The 19,779-nt window shown below is 35.5% G+C and overlaps 1 protein-coding gene and 1 non-coding gene across 2 annotated transcripts; both read left to right on the top strand.

Annotated features, from left to right (window-relative positions):
- Positions 1 to 6,825: 6,825 nt before the first annotated feature.
- On the top strand, positions 6,826 to 6,932 carry LOC133798882 (small nucleolar RNA R71). Its single transcript, XR_009876098.1, has one exon. It is a non-coding gene; the product is annotated as a small nucleolar RNA R71 (small nucleolar RNA).
- A 10,040-nt stretch (positions 6,933 to 16,972) lies between these two features.
- Positions 16,973 to 17,983, top strand: LOC133793863 (putative RING-H2 finger protein ATL71). The gene has a single exon (XM_062231113.1). The coding sequence runs from the start codon at positions 17,203 to 17,205 to the stop codon at positions 17,818 to 17,820; it is 618 nt and encodes a 205-aa protein (XP_062087097.1). The 5' UTR covers positions 16,973 to 17,202; the 3' UTR covers positions 17,821 to 17,983.
- The last annotated feature ends 1,796 nt before the right edge of the window (positions 17,984 to 19,779 follow it).

The following is a 19,779-nucleotide window of genomic DNA, read 5'->3' as shown; positions in this document are numbered from 1 at the left end:
AGGGCGGTGGTGGAGCAAAATAAGTGCGATCCGATTCATCTAGCGACCAGCGGCTCACCAAATTATTTAATTGAGCCACAAGACTCACTTCATAATCATATCGCTGGCCCAAATACTGATTCACTATATGTTGCTGTTGAACCACATATTGATTTTGTTGGATTAGATAATCCAACTTGTCATTAACTTGCTGCAAACTTGAATTGCTACTGCCACCCAATAATACTGGTTCAACTTCTTCCTCCACATCAGCTTCCACACGGCGCTTTCCCTTTTTTCTTGCCTGCGGCACATACAGAGCAGGCTCAGGATAGTCATTCATCAAATTGATGGACAATGGTTGTTGCAGCGACTGATAAATATCAGTAACAAATTCCGGAACACCAGCCTTACAGCACAACATCGTGATGACGGATCCATGGGCCAACCCTCCAGTGGTGTGCCCTTTTTCAATAAAATTAATGTTGGCCTTGATCCAAATTCCCGGATTAACACTCATGCCCATCATCAACGCGTACATCAATAAGACTCGATCTTTAGTCATATCAGACACATGACTAACCGGCATAAATTGAGCACACACAAAGAATGCCCAAAATCTCGCCTCAATGTTAAGTTGGCACGATGCTATACTCTTAGGGAGACTGCCAGATAAATTCCAGGGAGCACCTTCAAAGCATAGTTTATCAGCCACAGCCGCAAAATCTATAGATCCATTCAAGAACTGAGCATATTCCTCCTCCGCTTGTTTTATGTGCGGGGCTTTGAACATCTTATTAATCGCTTCAGCAGTGAAAGGCACACGCTTACCTCGAACAAAGACTGTATCATTGCGTTTATCTCTTAAGTTCGCATAAAACTCATATACCAATGATACATTAGCCTGTGCCAGTTTAGTTACAAAATCTCCCCATTTCCTATTCATAGGATTTGCCCGAACCCGTTCAAAAATCTGATGAGCAAAAGGTTCAGACTAAAATTCCACTTCACGCTCGGGAATAAAAGGCTTTCTGACAAATTTCTCATACCGCTCCTGAGCCTTGAAATTGATAAACCTAGTCTCATCGTACTCATGCTCAGAACTATCCTCCATTGGTTGAGACGCAGATGCTTGTCCCTTTCCTTTGTCCTTATTTCTACCCGCTCTACTCTTGGGAGCCATTATCTACACTATTACCAACCCACAAGACAGAATTTTGACAGCACCTCCCCTACTAATGGACCCTTTTCCTCTTCACAAACAGTTACAGAACTCACTCTTTCAAACAAATCAACTAAAATCCCCAAACCCAAGCCACAGATAGGATCCACCCTCTACAATCAATCAAAGCAAGCCAATCCCAAATACCACAAAAATCTGAGGATAAAAGGGTGAGAAACCACTTACCCAACCTTGCAATGGACTCCTTTATGCTTGAATTAGAACAACCCCTTGAAAATTTCCAACTCCATCAAGAAATTAAATCAGTAAATTTCTAGGGTTTCAAATGATTGGGGAAATTGGAATGGGTTGGAGAGGAAATCAAAGAAATGAGAGAAATAGAAGAAGAAATGAATGAAAGAGAGAGAAGCAGTGGTGAAATTTATGGGAAGAGGTTGAAAGGAAGAATCTATGGAGCTATGAAGGAGATGGGGGAGAGGCGATATGGGAGAGAGATGGGGGAGAGGCGAAATGAAGAAAAAAAAAAATAGAAGGAATGAGGGAAAAAAAAAACGAAACCCCTCTATAATTAAAAAAATAACTGGTCATAGCGCTGTAGCGCTAATACGCATCTGGGACTCTGGCCTCTGGAACCAGTGCTGGTATAACAGCGCTGTAGCGTTGGTAACCCCCCCCCCCCCCCCCCCCCTGAAAACTTATCTTCTCTGAGAATAATGCCATAGCGCTATCAGTATAGCGCTGTAGCGCTATGGCACCTCCAATCACCACATTTTTTTTTCACGATTTTCACGGTTCAACCAATACATTAAAATAAAAATAACAAATTTCCTTCATTGTTCAAAACAAAATAAAATGAATTGAAAATTGATAACTGCCTCCTCAAAGCGCTGTCTTTAACGTCATTTAGCCGGACGCTGGATCCCTCTTCAAAGAGGCTTCAGAAGGAGGATCGACTTTGCTTGATCAAAATTACCACCCAAATAGGGTTTCAATCTCAGGCGATTGACTTTAAAGGAATCACCTGAGTTACCCCGAACTTCTATAGAACCATATGGGAAGACCTGAACAACAGTGAATGGTCCTGACCATCTTGACTTCAATTTTCCAGGAAAAAGTCTCAATCTTGAATTAAAAAGAAGTACCTTCTGCCCTGGTTGGAACTCTTTCCTGACTAAGTTCTTGTCATGCCAAGCCTTTGTTCTCTCCTTATAAATCTTGGCATTTTCATAAGCCTCATTTCTGAACTCATCAAGTTCATTCAGTTGCAACGACCTTCGTTCACTGGCTGCACTCCAATCAAAATTTAATTTTTTCATAGCCCAGAATGCCCTGTGCTCCAACTCAACTGGTGGATGACACGCTTTACCAAACACCAACCTGTAAGGAGACATGCCTATTGGTGTTTTGAATGCAGTTCTGTATGCCCAAATCGCATCATCTAACTTCTTCGACCAATTTTTCCTCGAACTGTCAACGGTCTTCTCAAGGATGCTCTTGATTTCTCCGTTTGAAATTTCAGCTTGCCCATTTGATTGAGGATGGTAAGGCAAAGCTTTTCGATGATATACTCCATAACGAGCCAGCAATGCATCAAGTTGCTTATTCACAAAGTGTTTCCCTTCATCACTAATAAGAGCTCGGGGAGTGCCAAATCTAGTAAAAATATGTTTATGCAGAAAATTAAGCACAGTTTTACCGTCATTGGTTCTAGTTGCTGCAGCCTCCACCCATTTGGATACATAATCTACTGCCAATAGAATATATTCATTGTTGTAAGATGGTGGAAAAGGCCCCATGAAATCGATGCCCCATACATCAAACAGTTTCACTTCAAGAATCCCCTGTAAAGGCATTTCATTTCTCCTCGAGATATTACCAGTTCGCTGACATCTATCACATGCCTTGACAAAAACATTGGCATCCTTGAATAATGAAGGCCAATAGAAACCACTTTGTAATACCTTGGCCTCCGTTCTTGATGCTCCAAAGTGCCCTCCACATTGTTGAGTGTGACAGTGATTAAGAATGGACTGCATCTCTTCTTCAGGAACACACCTTCTGATAATCTGATCAACACAATGCCTATAGAGAATAGGCTCCTCCCAATAGTAATGTTTCACCTCAAAAAAGAATTTCTTTAATTGTTGCTTTGACATTTCAGGAGGCACAATCTTGGCAACCAAGAAGTTCACTATGTCAGCAAACCAAGGGACAGCTAAAGTCTCACTTACCCCAAACAACTGCTCATCAGGAAAGTGATCATTGATTTGCACTGCTTTCTTATTTTCAGTCTCCTCCACCTCAAGTCTAGAGAGATGATCAGCTACCACATTCTCACTGCCTTTCTTGTCACGAATTTCCATGTCAAATTCTTGAAGCAAAAGAATCCATCTAATCAGGCGGGGCTTGGCATCTTTCTTTGACATCAAGTATTTAATGGCAGAGTGATCAGTGTAGACAATCACTTTGTTACCAATCAGATATGGTCTAAATTTGTCACAAGCAAACACAATAGCTAGCAACTCTTTTTCTGTAGTAGCATAATTCAGCTGAGCATCATTTAGAGTCCGACTTGCATAATAAATAGACCTGAATACCTTGTCAATTCGCTGTCCCAAACCTGCCCCCACTGCGTAGTCACTGGCATCACACATCAACTCAAAAGGCAATTCCCAATTCGGAGCTATCACAATTGGAGCAGAAATAAGCTTTTCTTTCAAGAAATTGAAAGCCCTCAAACATTCATCATTAAAATCAAAGACAACTCCATTCATAAGCAGATTTGAGAGAGGCTTGGACACTTTAGAGAAATCTTTTATGAATCTTCAATAGAACCCAGTGTGACCAAGAAAACTTCTAACTCCTTTGACTGAAACTGGTGGAGGCAACTTTTCAATGGTAGAAATTTTTGCTCTATCTACCTCAATTCCCTCACTCGAAATTTTCTGGCCAAGAACAATCCCCTCTTTCACCATAAAATGACATTTCTCCCAATTCAGCACCAGATTTGCCTTCTCACAACGATTCAGCACGTTCTCCAAGTTGCCCAAACAGAGGTCAAATGATGACCCAAAAACAGAGAAATCATCCATGAATATCTCAATACACCATTCTACCATATCTGAAAATATGGCCATCATGCACCGTTGAAATGTTGCAGGGGCATTACATAGTCCAAATGGCATTCTCCTTAAAGCAAATATGCCATAGGGACATGTAAAAGTTGTTTTCTCTTGATCCTCTGGTGCAATAGCGATCTGATGATACCCAGAATACCCATCCAAGAAACAGTAGTAGTTATGTCCTGCCAATCTGTCAAGCATCTGATCAAGGAAAGGCAAAGGAAAATGATCCTTCCTTGTTGCCTTGTTGAGCTTGCGGTAATCTATACAAATCCGCCACCCTGTTACAGTTCTTATTGGAATGAGTTCATTGTTCTCATTTTTCACCACTGTCATACCACCCTTTTTAGGTACCACTTGCACAGGGCTCACCCATGTGCTATCAGAAATTGGGTAGATCACCCCAACATCCAACCATTTAAGAATTTGCTCCAATACGACTTCCTTCATGGCTGGGTTGAGTCTTCTCTGGGCCTCTATGGATGGCTTGCTATTCTCCTCCAATAAGATTTTATGCATTACTGTCGATGGGCTTATTCCTCTAATATCCGCCAAGGTCCACCCAATGCCCAATTTATGCTCCTGTAAAACCCTCAACAGTTTCTCCAATTCTATCTTTGACAGGTCAGCTAACACAATGACAGGTAAAGTTTCATTCTCCCCCAACTAAGCATACCGCAAGTGGTCTGGGAGAACCTTCAATTCCAGCTGTGGTGGCTGCTGAATGGATGTTATTGGTTTATCAAGCGCATCTGCTAATTCTTGAAACTTCTTCCAGTATGGCAAGAAGGAGTTGATCTAGTTCACACAATCTTTTATCTCAGCATCATCATCATCATCGACCTCATCACCCAATAATACTGCCTCTAAGGCATCACTACTCATCCTTCTCTTCGTAACTGCCTTTTCTATCACATCCACACTAAAGCAACTGCCACTAGCCACCGGATACTTCATAGACTTGAAGACATTAAAGACCACCTCATCTCCTTGAACTATAAGCTTAAGCTCTCCTTTGTGAACATCAATAAGAGCTTGGCCTGTGGCTATAAATGGCCTACCGAGAATAATTGGTACATCTGTATCCTCCTCCATGTCCAAAACGATAAAGTTAGCTGGAAATATGAACTTATCCACCTTCACAAGAACATCTTCAATAATACCCCGTGGATGTGTCAACGATCGGTCTGCGAGTTGTAAAGTGACAGTTGTTGGTTTTGCCTCCCCAAACCAAGTCTACTAAACACAGATAAGGGCATCAGATTAATACTCGCCCCCATATCACATAAAGCATGTTTGCATTCAAATGTTCCAATGGTGCAAGGTATGGTGAAGCTCCCCGGATCTCTCAGCTTTTGGGGTAGCTTTCTCTGTAATATCGCGCTGCACTCATCAGTGAGTGCTACAGTCTCATAGTCCTCCATCCTCCTTTTCTTTGACAGAATCTCCTTCATGAATTTCACATAGCTGGGCATCTGCTCCAAGGCCTCAGCAAAAGGAAAGTTTATGTGCAGCTTTTTAAACACCTCTAAAAACTTAGAAAACTGTTTATCTAGTGTAGTCTTTCTAAGCCTTTGAGGGTATGGAACTCGAACTGGCTGCTCAATAACAACTGGCAGACTCTTTTCTGGAGGCTGGTGGTCTTCAGTAACCCTTTCTGAATCAAACTGTTCACCCATCTCTTTATTCTGAACCACTGCATGTGGAGGTCTAGGCTGCTTAGTCTGCTTCCCACTCCTCAGAGTAATTGCATGAACTTGCTCCTTAGGGTTGACTTCAGTATTATTGGACAAATTTCCCTGCGGTCTGTTATTGAGCATATTGGCCAACTGCGCAACTTGTGTCTCAAGGTTTCGAATAGAGGATCTGGTCTCAGTCATAAATTGAGAGTATTAGTGAGGGTCAACAAGGCTGCTTGCAGTTCATTAGGCCTTTTGAGGTTGAGCTTGATTCATTGATTGTTGCGGCCTAGGCTGTTGTGATGACGAAGCTTGATACATAGGTGGCTGAGGCATGTTATTCTGAAATTGGCCCTGAAACTGAGGTTGTTGGCCTTGATTATTCTTCCAAGAAAAATTGGGATGATTTCGCCACCCAGGATTGTAAGTATTGGAGAATGGATTATTGAGTGGCCTTTGAAAGTTTCCCACTGCTTGAACTTGAGCATGATCCATCAGAGTGTTATTATTCATACTAATAGGGCACTGATCGACAGAATGAGAACCACCACACATTTCACACCTCACTGCCATCTGAACTGCATTAGCAGATACAGTGCTCTGTTGTAACTGTTTCGTCAAGGAAGCTACTTGTGTTATTAGAGCAGTGATTGCATCCAGCTCATGCACCCCAGCTACCTTTCTAACTCCTGATGATCTTTCCTCAGACCACTGATGATTATTGGTGGCCATGTCCTCCAGCAGCTCATAAGCACCAGTTGCACTCTTGCTGATAAAAGTACCACCCGCTGCAGCATCAATAATAGTTCTGGTTGTAGGACATAAACCATTGTAAAAATTATGTACTAGCATCCACTGTTCAATGCCATGATGAGGACATATTCTCAAGAGTTCCTTAAACCGTTCCCAAGCTTCATACAATGACTCTCCATCATTTTGGCAAAAATTATTGATCTCTCCCATCAATTTAGCAGCTTTGGACGGAGGGAAGAATTTTGACAAGAACTTCTGAGCAAGATCTTGCCAGGTGACAATAGAGTTTGGTTGCAGCGAGTTTAGCCAAATTTTAGCTCTGTCCCTCAGAGAGAATGGGAAAAGCCTAAGCTTAATTGCGTCATCACTCACCCCATTGTATCTGAAGGTTCCACACAATTCCAGAAAATTAGACAAATGGGTGTGAGGATCTTCAGAAGACAACCCATTAAATTGCACAGAGGATTGCACCATTTGTAGAATAACTCGCTTGATTTCAAAATTGTTGGCCTCTACAGTTGGTGGACGTATACTATTTTGTACTCCCGTCAGAGTGGGCAGTACATAATCTCTCAGGCTCCTCTCAGCATTATTCTGAGCCTGACCCCCTTGTACAATTCCATGAATTAGAACATTCCTGCCATCCCCATCATTCTGTGCCATCTTCACAGATTTCTGGGCCTCCCTCTTGTTCTTTCTGATTTGCTTGCAAGACTTTTCAATCTCAGGATTCAAAGGAACAAGACTGTCTTCTCCTCTTCTGCCACGCATATACCAAAATTCACCTGAGATAGACAAATTAAGCAACTAAACAGATTAGAAACAAGAGAAATTAAAATCAAATTAGAATAAAAATTAATTAGACTGATATTGATAATTATTTTCAGTCCCCGGCAACGGCGCCAAAAACTTGTTGCGATATTTTTGCTATGCAAGTGCACACAGTCACAATTTGTAATAGAATGGTAAAAACCAAGTATCGTCCTCAAATTACCAATCAATCAATCTTTTTGATTCTATTTGATTAAACAATTTTCAGAGATTTCAAATAAAGAAGAATACTAACAAAGCACAATGAAAAATTAAACAAAATAACAGAGAAAATAAAATTAGGACAATTATGATCCTCTATTTTCCACCCTTTTATTTCCTAATGCAAAAATTATGTCCCCTTCTTTCTATTCAAGAATAAGTTGCAAAAACACTTCATAATCTGGTTAAGATTTACAAAATTCAATCTAAATGACAACTTCCTATATTTCTATGGTAAGTTGAATCATGAAGAAGACATTAAACACGCAACTCAGAAAAATAGGCAAACAATTTAGATACTTTCGTTCTAAATTGAATTTGCATCCAAACAATCAAAATATATCAAATTTCACTTTTCAGATTTCAATTTGATTCATGAAATAACAATTAGAGGTGATCAATCAATAATTGCACAAGTAACACAGATTGTAAGGAATTGAAAGAGATGAAGAAGAACATCAATTTTGCATTAGACCATAAAAAGGGTTTCCAAAATATTCACATAATAGCCCTAAAGAAGAAATTAGCCCATAATATTCATTCTAGCAATAAGAGAACTCAATTACAAACATAAAAATTGAAGAAGAAGATGAAAACACAGGAATGAATCCTCCAAAATAGTCTTCTCACTCCCAGCCGTCGTACCCTATTTTGCCCTCTTTCTGTCGCACCCTATCTTTCTCAAGAATCCCTACGAAAATTCCCACGTGAAAAGACTCCATTGCCCATCAAAAAGTAACCAGATAAGTCAAAAATCGCGACACCAGCGCTGTAGCGCTGTCATTGTAGCGCTGTAGCGCTAAAGTCAGAAACAAAATAGGGGAAAATCTGGGCACCAGCGCTGTAGCGCTAAAGTCAGGAACGAACTTCCTGAAAACTGTGTCCAAGCGTTGTAGCACTGATGTTGTAGCGCTGTAGCGCTAAAGTCAGAGCCGAGCTTCTTCATAAATTCTTCCTAGCGCTATGGCGCTCCCTTAATGGCGCTGTAGCGCTACTTACAGAACCCAAAAAATTCACAAATTCGTCCCGATTTTGTTCCACTTTCGCTCCTTTTCATTATTTGTATCACTTTAGCATTAATCACCCTGAAACATGAACAAATGAGCATAATTCCGAAATAAAATAATCCTAACTAATGAAAAATAGCCTAAAAACTTAGACCATAAATGAGCCTAAAACTCGTTTATCAACTGGTCAGAAAAAGGTTGACCCCGTTTTTATATTCCACGGATAACATATTCGTTGACATCCATTTTCTATCCATATCATCTCATATGTCTATGAAAAATTAAACTAAAAAAAAAATACTAAATAAGCATACGAAAAATTAGGCAGCATTTCCCCTATATTAGTAACCTAACCATCTGTCAATCTAATCAAATCCAATCGAATAAGCACAACACAATACAAATATAATAATATAATAATAAAATACATAATTCTAGACAGAATCGAGCAACATTTCCCCTATAATAGTGATCTAACCATCTGTGAACAACAAGTCAAAAAATTCAAATAACACACAATAAGTTTCTTCCTTATAGCTCCGCAGCACACAAACAAATTTTCCAGAACCTACTTCACTAAAACACACAGTTCTCAACCTTCTGTTATCACCGAAACACACAATTTTAATCTCAGAACCTACTTCATTATGGATGAATATTTAAGATATTTAAACCCCTCTAACAAAAGTTTAATAATACTAAAACAAGAAAGAAGATAATGTATGTACCACTTGCAATTAATAGTCCTTGCTAACAAATTTACTTCACTTTGCAAAGAGCGCACTTTGCTATTAAAATCACAACTTACAAAACTAAATTAATTAATAAATAAAATATTAATAAAAAAACTTCATTAAAAAATTAGATTAACAATAATTTATTATTGAAATTTTAGAAACTTAAAAACCTCAAATGTGTGCTTGAAATCGAAAATTTGAGGCAAAAATCTCAGTTAAAACCACAACTTAAAAATTTTAATTAATTAATTAATAAAAGATTACTAAATCAATAAAATAACATAACTATATATAAATAACCTACTTAAATTTTAATAAAGATTACAAATATATATAATTTTCTAATTAAATTGTAATGCCCCAAATTTCCTAATAAGGTTTAGAACCTTGATTAGGAGGCCGGGAGGGCCATAATTGATTTATTATGGTATTTAATGATTATATGCATGTTTACGTGAATTATATTATTATATGATGGTGGATGCATGCATATGGGTTCATATTTTCATTATGAGGGCATTTTGGTAATTTGGCCACTGTAGGCGTAATTGTGTATTTTGGGTGCATGATTGTGATTAATTAATATAGCCACATTATAAGGTGGATTGGTTTGAGCTAATCGGCATGAGACGATCATGAGAAGTAAGTGTTCGGTCTAGTCATAACAGGTTTAAGCTCGGGGCTTGGGGTGAGTCTCGGGGTGTTTTAATGATTAGAGCGTTACCGGGAGTAACAGGGTAACGTGATTTGAATTATGGGTGTCTGATAGTATTGAGATTAGCGGGAATTGGGAAGCGTTAATTATGATTAATGGGATAAGTGGGAAGTACCAATTTTACCCTTGAAGTGGTTTTAGAGGCTTTAAGTGACTTAAGGGTATTTTGGTCATTTAGGTTTGGATTTGTATGACTTAAATTGGCTGTTGGCTGTAGAAGCATGTGGAATTAAAATAGAGCCAAAACATGGGTTTTCTTCTTCAACCCGTACACCATCCCTCACCATCTCTTCTTTGGAGTTTTTGAGCTCAAGGTGGAGAAGCAAGCTAGGGAGTCAAAGCTTGGGGGTTATAGATTGAGTTCAGCCACTGGGAAGGATTCAAATCAGTTTGAGGTAAGGAATTGAACTTGAGTTTGAGCCATACTCTGTTTTCTTTTAGTTTTCAGCCTATGTTCTTGTTGGGGATAGTTTGGATTCAAGGTGGTTTTGCTTGATGCTTGACTTGTGTTTTGGTGAGGGTGAGTTGTGGGTGATGTTTAGAGGTTTAATTGGGTGTTAGGTTGAGGTATGGGACAGGTTTGAAGGGCTTGGTTCCTAGGGAAAACGCAGGGGGGTCGAGCTGGTGCGTTGCTAGTTTTTGGCTGAACAGGGTAATGAGCCGCGGCATGGCTGTGGTGCGCCACGGCTCAAGGCGTCTGGCAGAGAGGGTTGTCTCTGTCTGGGGGGGGGGGCCCGCCGCGGACCTTAGTGACCTTTTTGACCAAAATGGTGTTTCTAGCTTGGGGATTCAAGCCTTAGGCCTCGGGGTTGAACCTAGTACCCGGTTAAGTGGGGATTGATGTCCCGGAGGCTAGATATTGGTTCGGGAACTTATGTTGATCATTTTTATTGATGGTATCCTATATTTGGTTATGACTAGGTGACCGCTAAAGGACTAAAAGTTTATCGTTCTCAAGGGTCGTTCTTTAAATCATTCTAGCTCAAATCTGAGGTAAGAAAACTGCACCTATCCTGATGCATGTGGGTTGATTATTAAGTATGACATGCATGGCTATTCTTGATGCATGTTGGTTAATTGTTGAACGTGACATGCATGGCGGTTATTGGTGCATGTTGGATTGTTAAGTATGATGCATGTGATGCACGAGAAACATGTGATTAGGACATGCTTTGTATACTGTGTATGATGTTGTTCAGAGCTTGAGCCTCTGTGTTGTGCATGGACCTAAATGTACTAGTACCTGTTAAGTAAGCATGCTGAATGCCTTGTTTACAGATATTGGACATGTGATATATGTTTGGTGGCATGGCTTACCTGTGTATGGCGCTGGCTTATTAGTCAGAATCGGCAATGGTGCTAGATCCATCTGTGAAGCTGTGACTTATTAGTTAAGTTCACCACGGGCTGAGCACTGGTCGTGTTTCATCGACCCAAGAATCAAAAGTGGCAGTGCGTTGTGAACGTCGGGCCAAATGAAGATTAGATCTAATCGAGGCTAGCATTGAATGACCCATATAGGGTATTAATGCTAGACCGACCGAAAGGTCAATGAGAACTATAAGCGCTTACCTGGTCTAAGACCAGATGTTTCAGCCAAGGTATATGACCCCAGTGATTGTTTGTCACATGGCTGGGGGACGCTGTCCTTAGTTACGACTCTAGAGTCGGGAGGATGGTTATGTTGGTGACCTATCACCATGCATCTATCCTGATCAAACTTATGAAGGAACCACTTATCAATTAAGCCCAGGTGACCCTATCATCACATGGCCAGAGGGAGCTGTACCCACTTCTGTGACTTTTGGCTACTGTTACCTATCTGCTTTGGACCGTTGGTCCTGAATGGCTATTATGATTATTGTTGATATTATATCATGCTTTATTGGGTTTTCTTGTTGGGCTTCAGCTCACGGGTGCTATGTGGTACAGGTAAAGGCAAGAGGAAGCTGGACCATCCTTGAGTTGGAGAGCTTAGGTGATGATGTGTACATATGCAGCTGCTCGTCCGCCACGGCCGAGGTTTAAAATGGAACTAGGGTTAAACCCTGTTTTGCCGCTTAGAACGGCCTGTTGTAAACATTTTCTGTAACATACTCTGAAACTATATTTTCGGGATCCCAATATATATATTAAACGTTCTAGTGAAACGTTACATCTTAACCAAAATATTTAATCCCTAAACCGCTGATCATACTTAGTTACACGTTTTTGGCCAAATGACTCGATTAGCGAGTTTAGCATTGTTTACAAGGCACACCGTAACGGTCCCTGGAGTTGGGGCGTTACATAAATAATAATATAAATTAAAAAAAATTATAAACATTATAAACTCGAATTACTATTTTTTATGTGAAATTAAAATTAAATTATTTTTCTTATTTTAGACAATTATTAAATACATTTTAGCATAACATATTTACATATATATACTTAACAAATATTAAAAATTAATTAAAATGTATAATTTTCGGATTAAATAGTAATAAAAATTTAAAAATAGTAAATAATGTGGTATCATCTTAAAATTAAACAATATAGTATCTCAAATATACATAAAAATTATTTTTCATACTTTAAATTAATATTTCTAATAAAACCCACAAATCATATAAAAAATGCACAAAAATAATTTTTTCTACCATTCTAACTATAATACATTGTTTAATCTTGAAATCCTATCTCAAATATGCTTTAAATCCACTTTGTTGAGCCAAAAATCACCAAAAACCGCAACTCATAAACCCTAAAATCCCAATATCAATTCCTTAATAACTAGAGACAATAAGCATAAAAATTATCCTAACTATTATACAACACTTATAAATAATAAAAACTTACCTTAAATGAGATTTTATAGCCTAAAATTGGCCAAAATCATCAAAAAATGGCCCTGAAATCGCCCAGAAAATTGCCCTTCTCCGCCTCTGGTTTGTGCGCTCGAGAAAGAAGAAAGAAAGGCTGAATATATATATTAGGTCAAACATTTAACGTCTCCCCTGGGAAGACGTGCCAGACATCTAACGTCTCCCCTGGGGAGACGTCCCATGTGGCACGTCTCCCCAAGGGAGACGTTAGATGTCTGGCACGTCTTCCCAAGGGAGACGTCAGATGCTCTTATATGTCTGATATTTTATAAATAAATAATTTTATATTTATATTTTTAAATTAACGCCTCCCACCACTTTTAATGACTTACCTTGGTAGTCATCAACAAGACTTTTAATGACTTACACCATTAGACTTTAAATATCCCTGAATACTTTTAATGACTTACACTATTGGTGAAAGTCATTATAGAAAGTCATTAAAAGTGAAAATTGTTGTAGTGTTATTTGTGATTTTAGTTTAAATTTTTTTTATCAAAATCGAGTTTAGAAGTATATTTGCACTATTTTAATTTAAAAACTATTTGAACCAGGAGTTCTAGGATTGACGCATCACTCATTCGAGAGAGAGAGAGAAATTCTTTAGAATTTTGTTTTCTTAGTAACTAGTAAAATAAGAAAGAATATTTTTCATTTTTAAACATAGATTTTAACTTTCAGAAAGTTAATATTAAAAATTGAAATTTTTAATATTTTATATAATTAAAATAAAAATGGTTTAGTAATATCAAAAATAAATTTGATTAAAATTATTTTTATTGGTATATATTTTTGTACGGATCGATTTGTCATGAAATAGAAGATAGAATTTTGATATTTATTAAACAAGAATGATATAAACTGGTACTGACACAAATAAGGGTAGTAAAATAGTCTAATTTAATTTCTTTTAATTATAACTTGAAAATTTGAAAGATACAATTCTAACCCTTGAATAAAAAGAAGATCTCCAAGCAAACTTCAATTCTACTGTGGCTAAAATTCTTATTAAAGTCAAAATAATTATTAGCAATATTTCTATTAACTTTTAATTTGTTCTCAACACTAACTATATGTATAAATTAACTTGGAATCCCTCACCAGTAACGAAATTGAAAATTTAGAAAACAAATGCGGTGGGTATGAAAAGAAAATAAACCTAGGAAAAAGAAAGAACTATACTTATTATTAAAATTTTGAGTTGACATTTGTTTGGATATATGTATGGAAATTTCTGCAATGGAGATAGTTATGAGAGGAGTGGAGAAGTCATTGTCCAACATGTCCAGAATAAGGAATGGGTCAATATGTTGCTCTTTGGGTGTGGATATAATTAATTGGTATGTAGTATTCATCTTTAAATTTAGAGAACTTTACAAAAATATGGAAAAAAATAAACTAATTTCTGCATTAAAGTTATGCCACAAAATATGATAATTCCAACAAAAAAAAAGTTTAAAATATGAGAATCCCACAAAATACTATGAACAAAATACTATAAAAAAATACTCTCTCTCTCTCTCTTACTTTCCTCTTTCTCTCCATCTCTCCTCTTTCTCTTCATCCCTCACGTATTCCTCACTTACTCTCCCCATTTTTCTCACAACAATGACAGCCAACCATTTTCTCTCACAACAATAAGAGCTATCTCACACCGGCAAATGGACGACGTGTCTCCGGTCACCGCCGACGCCATCTCCGATTCATATTCCTCTTCGCATTCTTCTTCGTTTTCGCGTTCTTCTTCTTCTTCTTTTTTACGTTCTTCTACGTCTTCTTTGTTGTTTTAGATCTGTTTTTTCTTTTCTTTTTTTAGATCTGGTTTTCTTTTACAAATCTGATTTTTTTTTCTAAATCTATCTAAGTAACCAGTTACTGTCATGATTCTGTTTTGTTTTCAGATCTGAGTTTTTTGTTTACTTTATTTAATTTCCTTATTCATTGTTGTTTTTAAATCTGATTTTGTTTTTTAGATATGGTTTAAGTAACCAGTTACTGTCACGATTTTATTTTTCAGATTTGAGTTTTTTTGTGGTCCTAGTTGTAACCATTACCTTATTTAATCTCCTTCTTCATGTGTTATTTTTAAATCTTATTTTATTTTTCAAATTTGATTTTCTTTATAAAACTACCTAAGTAACCAGTTACATTCTTCGATCTTCTTCTTCTTAGTTATTTTTATATCTGATTTTGTTTTTCAGATGTAGTTGTTTTTTTTTGTTTTAAAGATTTGGCTAAGTAATTAGTTACTAATTAATTATTATTTTGATAGCGCTAACCAGTTACCACCTTCTTCTTCTCCTACTACTACTTCTCAGATTAATTTTTTATTTTCTAAGTTTTTTTTTTTTTTTTTTAAGTTTGGCTCAGTAAATAGTTATCAATCAGTTATTTTAATAGGGGTAACCGGTTACCTTCTTCTTCTTTACTGGATGTAAACTGATTTGTTTTTTTTTCTTCCAAATCTGTTAGTAGTCAGTTACAATTCACTCGAGTACTTGCCATGACAGTTAAAATTGATAGTAGTAACCGGTTACTGCCACATTACTAAAAAATCTAAATTTATTTTTATAGTGGTAATAATTTATTATTTAAAATGATATTAAATTACATATATACATCTCCAACAATAATCCAAAACATACATATCTATAATGACATAACCCAGACATCATCATCATCACCACAATTAGTGAAAGTCATTCTCATCACCTCATATTTGAATGTATATATAAAATTAATATAATAACAATAATAATACATCCATATATATATATATGTGTACTATTTTATAATCTTATATGTATATACATATAAAAATAATAATAGCAATAATATATGTATATATAGAATGGAAAAAATTATATGGTTTAATGTATACTATATTTATATATATGTATATATATTATTAACTTAAATATGATTAAAATATATATAGTAATAAAAATATATCTATAATTAAAAAAAAATTAATATTGAAATTATATGGTATATTTTAATAAAATTACAAAAATATGGGAAAAAATCCCATAAAAATGTAAATAAATAAATTATGCCATACAAAACTTAAGGGAAAAAAATGCCATATTTATAAAAAAAATTTAAAAAATCCCATATTTCATGTAATTTCCTCTTAAATTTATCCCATTTGAACACTAACATTCTCAATTTTTATTGTAAGCATGCTCGTAATTGAGTATAGGCGGGCTAGGCCTACGCATAAGGCCCCTACTTTAAATTTTAGAAAACTATCAATTTTTACCTACAAAATGTCTTTAAATTTTAGAAAAATATCAATTTATGTGTAGAAATAACTTTTTTTTTCTTTATTTGTCTTGGGTCTCACTCATTGCACGCCCCTGATTGTAAGTTCCAGTTTTGGATTTGGGTTAATTTGTATATTACAAACAATTTATTTCCCTCAAAAAGGCAACAAGTGCATGCAAAATTAATCCAAGATGTGTACCTCTAATAATGAAATGTTTCTTAAAACAATCTTTTTGTAATACTGTATGTAGTCTTGTATTTACACTTAAATTTTGCTTTCCATGAGTTTTGATAATATTGCAGGGTGTTTCAAATTTAATCATTTACATTTAAGACTACTTTTATGCCTGTTGTAAATTTTTGTCTTGTTTTGCTTTGAAAGTTTATTAATTTATATAAAAGTGTGTCTCATGACAATTTAGAATAATATTGAGATAAGCTTTTACACTGATCAGTTACAATACACAATTTGGACTAAAATTAAATAACACTCCACTGACGTCCTACTAAATTATTATTATTATATCTAGGATTATTTGTTCCTGCAAGTAACATATATATATATTTATTTGTACAAAATGTATCTTTCTGCCGAATTATTAATTAATTTTCAACACGGCATTTTCTATTATTTTATTCTTTCTCCTTCAATACAATCAAAATATCATTCCAAATATAATTAATTAATTATCTAAATCAAACATTTGATATTAATTGTATCGTACTTGGCTGGAATTTTTTTTGTAAATATAGTCATCATATGAAAATATTAAACAAAATATAATTTGACCAAAACATATTTTCACAATATATCATTGATTCATATTCATTTCCAAAACATCCCAATTATCTATCTGAAACATGAATTCTATTACAGCAGCATCTTCCCCATCTTCGACCGGTGGTGCAAGCTCATCAAACATCATCGGCGAAACCGTTTACATCATAATATTCTCCATAGGCCTTACCATAGTTCTCCTAACCATCATTGTGGCTTTTTACTACTTCTGCAGAACCCATGTTTGGTCCCCCACCAGCAACCTCAACCACCAAAGAGCTTCCCCCATCGCCGCCGTCCCAAACCCATCTCAGCCGCAGCAGCCGGTGGCCGGTGCTACTAAAGAAGCAGGCTTATTAGATAATGAAGCTCTTCTTTCCACTTATCCAAAGCTAAGCTATTCTCAAGTGAAGCAGCAGCAGCAAGGAAACTTAACGGGTTCATCAGGAGGCCTAGGGTCGTGTTGCTGCTCAATATGTTTGGTTGATTATAAGGACGATGATACGCTTCTAGTGTTGCCGTATTGTGCTCATTTCTACCATGTCAAGTGTGGTTTACAGTGGCTTCGACTGCATCCCACGTGCCCGGTGTGTCGGAACTTGGCTAGTCCAGCTTCGGTTCATCGGCAAGTTTCTCAGTTAGAATTATTAGCCCCTCCTTTGCCAATTCCAGAAGATGATTATGTGATTCATGTGGTATAGCTTTAATTTATTCCTTCTTTGAATTTGTTTTTTATTTTCTTGGTGGGGATAGATGGAGTAGGTGGGAGTTATATATTTAAAAAATTATGTAAATACTAAATAGACTTTTTTTTTTTTTTTGTTGAAGTTGGCTCATGTATTAAAATAGATTTTTCATGTACACGTGACTTTCATCTAGCTGGTAGCTAGAGTTTATTTATTATTTACATATATACAGGAGCGGTATTTCAATTTATATATTTGGTATCTCCTATCAATATTAAATTTAAGAGAATTGTTATATCATGCAAATATCAGATTCTATTTATTTAAATTTAATAAGTATTATTGGATATCACTAATCAATCATAAAGTGTCACTTCATGTGATGTTGGTCACCCTAAGAATACCACCAATCTTGATGCTAGAGGTATTGCTATAGCCAGATGTGAATCCCTGAATCAGAATGTGGCCGAGAGAGAGAGGTTGCCAAATTTTGGCAATGTTGACTTCTTGTTTTTTATTTTTATAAAAATATTTTTGTGTAGATAGATGAAAGAGAATGTAAAAATATTTATTGTGGATGCTACAAGGGGCCGAATACCAACCATCTAAATTTAATATATAAAATAAAATAACAATGTTTAGTAGAATTTTTGTATTATAATATAGAACAAACTTGTCCAAGTGGATAATGTGTCGGAATCTAATGGGATGGAATGGATATTAAACAAAATGTCCTCTATAACTATAAAGATATATTTAATTTAACCATAGGCCGTACGTTATATTAACATGATTGAACGTTCCCATATAACAAAATGTATTCTGCTATTCTTTTTTCTTTTTTTCATTTGGTAATGCACACATTAGAGACAATATATATATATATATAATATAAACGACGTTCTTAAATTATGAGTTATAATCTGCTGGTTTTATCCGTTTGTTCTCAATTAAAGTAGGTCAAAAAAGGGTGCATGCTTATAAGATTAGAGAGTTGCTGTTTGGAAAATTACACAGTTATATATTTTAGTCTTTTAGTACTAAAGAATATTGTTGTTTTAATTGAATTATAATAAGGATGTTTTATCAAATTATCGGCATATATATGAATAATATTTATTTATATATATATGGGTTATCAGCGTGATTCTGAAGAGTTTGTATTGTTTATCAAATTATAAACTTGATTGATCATGGTATATTATCATAAGGGTACATATTTCTAATTAATTGGATCCCATAACTTGCTTAAGCTTAAAAATGATTTTACCATTTATAGAACTGGCAATACACTCTGAATGTTTCAAATACAATTGGCACTCGCAATATTAGGCGTATACACGATCTTTAACTGAATTCTTTGACTATACATTATATATAATATATATATTTATTTATTAATTGGGGAGTACTTTATTGTATTGACTTAATTTGTCTATAAATTAGTTATGGTTTTCAAGGAAAATAATATAATACGCTTTTCTTTCTTTTAGAAAATAAAAATGCAAAGATTATATTATTTCTTTATGTAATCAAATCCACAACTAATATAGGATCGAACAAAAATTAAGATTGCACTCCAAAAGTAAGCATGTGTAATATATATATATTTTTTTAAAACTATTCTATATGTAGGTAGATTTTAAAAACACAAAAATAGTGCATTATTTTTATTAGTATAATTTAATATCAGGTTCTACTTATTTGAATTTAATATAAATATTATCAAATATTCCTAATTAATAATGAGATGTGAACTCAGTATGATGTTAGACAATTTAAAGTGATAAACAACGACACTGTAATATAAAGTGCTTGACAAATAAATTACATATGTGAATTAGAAATTGATTTAAAAATAATAGTAATAATTAATAAATCACTTTTTTTTTTTTTTTCATTTTCTTCCTAATGCAAAATAAACTTCACTACAATATAATTCATCAATCTAACCTCTAGTCTAGACACCAAACG

This window comes from Humulus lupulus, chromosome 8 (genome assembly GCF_963169125.1).
Source record: "Humulus lupulus chromosome 8, drHumLupu1.1, whole genome shotgun sequence".
NCBI lineage: Eukaryota > Viridiplantae > Streptophyta > Magnoliopsida > Rosales > Cannabaceae > Humulus > Humulus lupulus.
The sequence above is the reverse complement of the archived record's forward strand: the minus strand, read 5'-3'. Positions and strand labels throughout refer to the sequence as shown.